At 39.7% G+C, this 6,624-nt stretch overlaps 2 protein-coding genes across 2 annotated transcripts in view; one reads left to right on the top strand and one right to left on the bottom strand.

Annotated features, from left to right (window-relative positions):
- Nucleotides 1-3,639, top strand: part of UGDH (UDP-glucose 6-dehydrogenase) — a 40,570-nt gene extending 36,931 nt beyond the window's left edge. Inside the window, exon 11 of the mRNA XM_023519628.1 lies at nucleotides 2,501-3,639. Within this exon, the coding sequence (XP_023375396.1) occupies nucleotides 2,501-2,611 (111 nt within the window). The 3' untranslated portion in view covers nucleotides 2,612-3,639. The remainder of the gene's footprint in view (nucleotides 1-2,500) is intronic.
- A 1,474-nt stretch (nucleotides 3,640-5,113) lies between these two features.
- LIAS (lipoic acid synthetase) overlaps nucleotides 5,114-6,624 on the bottom strand; it is a 20,707-nt gene continuing 19,196 nt past the window's right edge. Inside the window, exon 10 of the mRNA XM_023519627.1 lies at nucleotides 5,114-5,128. Within this exon, the coding sequence (XP_023375395.1) occupies nucleotides 5,114-5,128 (15 nt within the window). The remainder of the gene's footprint in view (nucleotides 5,129-6,624) is intronic.

Below are 6,624 nucleotides of genomic sequence, written 5' to 3'. Positions count from 1 at the left end.
GTCCAGTACTCATGTGTTCATCCTGTAGCTACCGCGTACTCAGCCCTGGTCCAGTACTCATGTGTTCATCCTGTAGCTACCGAGTACTCAGCCCTGGTCCAGTGCTGTGAGAGGTCTGAATGAAGCATATGGGAGTTTAGTGGTACTGGCCCTCTTCTAATTCAAAGTTTTTCAATTATGGAAGATTAGGAAAGTTGGCAGAAACTTCTGCACAGAACAGTATTCGTATGTTTCATCTATTTTGATTCTATTAAGGGACCCAAGTATATAAGAAGGACCTACCTTCCATTTCCTCAGAGCCATGTGTATAGGGAGGAGGTGGGAGGCTGGGGAAATGGGGCAAGTTAGGGAGGATAAAAAAACAGACCGGGGGTCCTGTCAGCATAGTGTCCAGGCAGGGCACAGCAGAGGCAGGTTTGATAGCTTGTGCTGTGAGACCTCCTGGAGAGGTCCCAGAAAGCCTTCATCTAGTGTTCAGAAATGTCTGAGCTGTTCTTGATTTCTCATCAACTTGTTGAAGGTCCTTCTATTTAGAATTCAGTGCCCATTTCACATTCAAGAGAAATGTGATTTCAGCAAAAATGAGATGGCATCCTTCTCTGTTAACTCTTCTGTGAAGGACCTGGGGGACTCTTCTACCCTACCTCTCTTAGTGAGTAACAACGTGACTTAAACCCAGGAATGTTATTTTTGAAAAGTTATCTCTAAGCTATAGACACATTTTCTCTCATCTAAGGGAAAAGATGTAGAGAGATATGTATTTTTGAGTTCTTGTAAAAGTTAACTTTCCCTAGTAAGTATTAAAAAAAAAACTATTAAGAATGGAATCACTAGATGATGAGAATTTCTTTTTTTTTTTTTTATTGGAGTCTCACTTATGTCACCCTCACCCTCAGTAGAGTGCTGTGGCATCACAACTTACACTAACCTCAAACTTTTGGGCTTAAGCAATTCTCTTGCCTCAGCCTCCCAAGTAGCTGGGACTACAGGAGCCTACCACAGTGCCCAGCTATTTTTTTGTTGTTGTAGTTGTTGTTTAGCTGGCCCGGGCCACGTTTGAACCCGCCACCCTGGATGTATGTGGCTGGCGCCCTACCCACTGAGCTATGGGTGCTGCCAATAATGAGAATTTCTAAATCACTAAAGACAACTGATTAACATAAAGCAGAAACCCTTTCATTGGGTTATGAGTCAGAATTAAGTATTAGTTTTTAATTCAAAAGACAGATAAAAAGAGATAAAGTGTATTTATCTCTCCTGGGGGTGGGAGATAAATTTACGACTATTAAAAAAGTAATATCGCTGGGCATGGTGGCTCATGCCTGTAATCCTAGCACTCTGGGAGGTCGAGGTAGGTGGATTGCTTGAGCTTACCAGTTCAGGACCAGCCTAAGCAAAAGCAGGATCTGTCTCTACTAAAAAATTTTAAAAACTGAGTCAAGAGGATCGCTTGAGCCAGAGTTGGAGGTTGCTATGAGCTATGATGCCATGTCACCCAGGGTGACAGCTTGAGACTCTGTCCCAAAAGTAAATAAATAAAGAAAGTAGTATCTTTAAAGATTGAAAATTTTAAATATATAGAAAATGTAATATGTGAAATAAAAATTCTCATTTATTGAAGGCTGACTTGGTGTATGATAAGCACTTTGTCCAGTTTAACCCTTACCTCCCTGTGAGGTAGGTGATACAAACATACTTTCAAAAGAGGAAGAAAGACCTGGAGGGGTTGGGTAATAGAGCAAGTGTCAGTCAGGATTGCAGCTGGGGCCTTACAGCCTCTGAAGCCTAAATGTTTAAGAACTCGCTATTACAGCTTTTACAGGGTTTTTAGTCTATGGGAAATGAAAATGAGAATAGAGTATGAGAGAAAATATCAACGAACTAGAATCTGATCTGTTGTTTTCATACATGCTTCTACAAACAGAAATGGGCCAGGCAAGGTGGGTCATCCTAGCCCTCTGGGAGGCTGTGGAGGGAGGATTCCCTTTGAGCTCAGGAGTTCAAGACCAGCTTGAACAAGAGCGAGACCACTCTTCTAAAAATAGAAAAATTAGCTGGGCATTTTTGTGGGCACCTGTAGTCCCAGCTACTTGGGAGGCTGAGGCAGGATTGCTTGAACCCAGGAGTTTGAGGTTGCTGTGATCTAGGCTGACATGGCACTCTACCTGGGAAACCCTGAGACTGTCTCGAAAACAAACAAACCATAGTGGCATTGTGATTCATTACTGTGATGTTTGAGGAAGTCTTGTGTGTGGAATGGCAGCAATGGGAAAATCTAAACAAGAGTATGAATGATGGTGTGTATGCTGGTTCTAGAAACACAAAAAATAGCTAAGGAACCAAAGATCTCTCATAGCAACCCAAACAACTTGAGAAACTTTTTATGCTTTTAACAAGAAAACTGACCTAGGTTTCCCCCTATTTCACTACATTTATAGAGTTCTTAAATTTATGCAGTATAATTATTAATCATTCTCTTTTTGAAATTTTTTTTTTTCAGATTGAAACAATTGGCAAAAAGGTGTCTTCAAAGAGAATTCCATATGCTCCTTCAGGTGAAATTCCAAAATTCAGTCTTCAGGATCCACCTAACAAGAAGCCTAAAGTCTAGACATTGCCGTGATTGTTTGTGATTTTTTTTTTTCCGGTACTTTAGGATTAGCAAATATCTATTGATGTTAAATGGTAAATGAACCAAGTGTTTTTAAGGAAACGAAATTATTTTTTTAATGATCAAATTTATAATAGCTATATGGGTATTAGCATATCTGGTAATTATGAATCTAGAATATTTTTTACATATTTTTATATTGTTTGGTTATTGGATGAGTAGAAAAACAATCATGTTGGTTTTAATGGTGTCAGTTTTTGTAAAATAAAAATTAAACCAAACACCTCTTACTTTATAAATTGTCCATAAGTAGCACTTTAATGTCATATTGTAAAGGGAAAGACACTGCAGTTTTCCTGGTCACTGGTTTGTCAGTAGGTATGTATTTGAAAGCCATGAAATTACTAGACTAAATAACCTTCACAAGTATGGTTAAAGTCTGTGTTCCTTTTAGTTTCAATGAGATGTGTCACTGATTTTTTTTTCCTTAGCTCACTTCAGTATGTTTAAAAGACTTTTTAACACGAAGAGAAAATCAATAGTATTTTCTATTTCCCTCCCCTTTATTTCTTAGTTTTCCCCATTGCTCATTATTTTTGTAGTCCAAGAGCCAAAAATATTTGTTACCTTGATTTTGCCTTTTTCTTTCTACTCTATTGTAATTTTTATTTTTTTTCTTTAAATAAGAAAACCAATATATCTCATATATAAACTTAAGTAGATTTTATAGATTACATATAACATCACTCTAAAATAGGAACTGTGTGCATATCCATCTGCTTTTTTCTTATGTCTCTTGTTGACTTTACATTTGCAGTGGTTTTTGCTTTTGTTTGATCATTACTGAAATATGTCACGAGTCCATGTGATGCTTGTGCTCTGCTAAGAATGTACAAATGTGTTAAATAGATGTACATCTCATCCTTTGGGAAATTTGCAGTAAAAAGAGAGAGATAGATGTAAAGGTGAGGACAGATACATCTGTACAGATTAACAAATACATGAATAAAACATTCTGCATCAACAGCCCCGTGGGTGTAATTTTTGTCACGGTGCAAGTAAATTGTATGAATCATGACAGTCTGACATTAGGTGGGAAAAAAATGACTCCACGTTTTTGAGAAAAGTACTATATCCTTTTTTCTTTTGTTTTTTTTTGGAGACAGTGTCTTACTTTGTCGCCCTTGGTAGAGTGCCATAGCATCATAGCTCACAGCAACCTCAAACTATTTTTTTTTTTTAGAGACCAGGTCTTGCTCTGGCTTGGGGTGGTCTCGAACTCATGAGCTCAGGCAATCCACCTGCCTTGGCCTCCCAGAGTGCTAGGATTACAGGTGTGAGCCACTGCGCCCAGCATTGTTTTTGTTTTTTTTGAGGCAAGGTCTCCAGAGATCCCCGTTTCAGCCTCTTCAGTAGCCAGGACTATGAGTAGCCACTACCATGCCTGACTAATTTTCAAGTTTCGTTTTTTTTTTTTTTTTTTTTGAGACAGAGTTTCACTGTGTCACCCTCGGTAGAGTGCCATGGCAGCATAGCTCACACTAACCTCAAACGCTTCGGCTTAAGCGATTCTCTTGCCTCAGCCTTCCAAGTAGCTAGGACTACGGGTGCCTGCTACAACACCTAGCTACTTTTTGGTTGTAGATGTTATTGTTGTTTGGCAGACTTGGGCTGCATTTGAACCTGCCAGCCTTGGTGTATGTGGCTGGCACCCTAGCACTGAGCTATAGGCATCGAGCCAAAAATTTTTTTTTTTTTAAGAGAGAAATATCTCACTATGTTGCCCAGGCTGGCCTCAAAGTCCTGATCTCAAGCCATTCTCCTGCCTCAGCCTCCTAAAGTGCTGGGATATAGGCATGAGCCCCTGTGCCCAGCCATGGCCTCAGTTTCATAAAGGCGCTAAATTTAATCAGTGTGTAACTATTTTGCAGGGTCTGAAGTAGTGACACAAATGTAAAGAAAAACATTCAAAGCCTGAAGTCTTTCTAAATTATTCCAACGATAAACTATTATGCAAAGGACATATGCTAATCACAAGTAAACTGATCACGGTCTCACTCTATGTTGATTGTCTCATTACAGTAACATAAATGAAATTTTGTTGTTTTCATTTTTCATGTGTTGATGATGAGCAATTATCAGTGGCTTGAAAAATCTTCTGAAAGTTTTAATGTATTTTTAAATTATAGTAGTAACAGCAAACTCTTACAAAGATGTTTTAGGATTACCTCATAGCAGGGAACTGTTTATTGGGATGAAGACAGGCTAACAACGAAGGGAATTACTATAAATAAATATATACATCTTATTGATGTTTTTCTTTTCCTTTTCTTTTTATTCATGTTTTTCTTAAAGCAAAAAGAGTTGTTGTACATTCACTGAAGTCCAGACATTCTGGCACCACCTCTGACACCAACTGGCACCAAAATTTAAAATTACTGTGATCTTGAAGGCCTTATTAAGTTTCAGAGGGCTTTTGTTTTCTTTTAGCCACTAGATTTTTCAGGAAAAATTCACCTATTTAGGAAAAATGAAAACACATTAATATGGATTTAAGGCATCTCAGACTTCTATTTTAGTGTTTCCTCTTTAAAGAAGTCTTCTGTATTTCTTAGCATTTCTCTCTCCTCAAATCTCAATGGCAGTATTTTATTTTTTCTAATTTAAATATCCCTAGTATCCACGGTCCTTCCCCAACACTAATGATCACTCCTTGTTTTGTTGCTGTTAATTTTTTATCACTAGCTGCTGCTGTCATTCTTTCTAGTCACCCAGTATTGTAGCGGGTGTCCCTACTGGTCTGTGGGCCTGCTGCCGAGGGTGACCCTACTGGTCTGTGGGCCTGCTGCCGAGGGTGTCCCTACTGGTCTGTGGGCCTGCTGCCGAGGGTGACCCTACTGGTCTGTGGGCCTGCTACCGTACACTTATTCCATTTTATGTGCATTATCTATTCCTCATTACTGCCAAAGTATTGCTGTTGGCAAAATTCATTTCAGAGAGCAATTTTGCTACATTATTAGCCTGAATCTGATGTTTATCAAGCAGACTTTCAGTTGAACAGACTCATCTGATGGAATCTCTTTAGCTTATTTCCCTCTAGGGAAGCAAGAGCTCTTCATCTGTAATAGGCTTTCCCCCAATCCCGAGTTGTTCCTGCACGTAAGTTAGCTGCTTAGATGGATACATTCACTTTTCAGGCTGTTCGGGCTCCATGTTACACCATGGCTGAATGCTTGGCACTGGAGGCCTGATTTTAGGAGGAGTCTGGTTAACTTCTCTCTGTCATCTTACATATATGAGTACAACTGTGATGACCATATCCATATACAATCACCAAGAATCCCAAAGCTTATAACCCAGCCATGTAACCTGTGCTGTCCACATCTTATCTAAATCTGGTAGGTGTAAAATCAGCATTACCAGACCTCAATCCATCATTTGAGTCTAATACCCATATACCAGAATTTTATCTTTTAAAGGTAATTAAAACATTAAAAAGTTCATAATTCACTTCTTTACAAATGTTAGAAATTTTCCTTAAAAACAAAACAAAAAACAGGCTCAGTGCCCATAGCACAGTGGTTACGGCGCCAGCCACATACACGGAGGCTGGTGTGTTAGAACCCAGCCTGGCCCAGCTAAGCAATAATGACAACTGCAACAGAAAAATAGCCAGGTATTATGGCAGGTGCCTGTAGTCCCATCTTGGGAGGCTGAGGGAAGGGAATCACTTAAGCCCAAGAGTTTGAGGTTGCTGTGATGCCACAGCACTCTATCTATCTATCGAGGGCAACATAGTGAGACTGTCTAAAAAAAACAAGCAGGCTTTATGTCTGTAGCTCAGCGGCTAGGACACCAGGCACATAACTCCAGAGTTGGCAGGTTCGAACCCAGCCCAGGCCTGCCAAACAACAATGAAAACCACAACCAAGGCTCGGTGCCTATAGCTCAACCGGCTAAGGCGCCAGCCACGTACACCTAAGGTGGCGGGTTCGAATCCCCAGCCCAGACCC

This window comes from Otolemur garnettii, unplaced genomic scaffold (assembly GCF_000181295.1).
Source record: "Otolemur garnettii isolate 467f Iridium unplaced genomic scaffold, OtoGar3 scaffold00181, whole genome shotgun sequence".
NCBI classification, from domain to species: Eukaryota; Metazoa; Chordata; class Mammalia; order Primates; family Galagidae; genus Otolemur; species Otolemur garnettii.
Note: the sequence above shows the minus strand (reverse complement) of the source record. Positions and strands in the feature narration are given on the sequence as shown.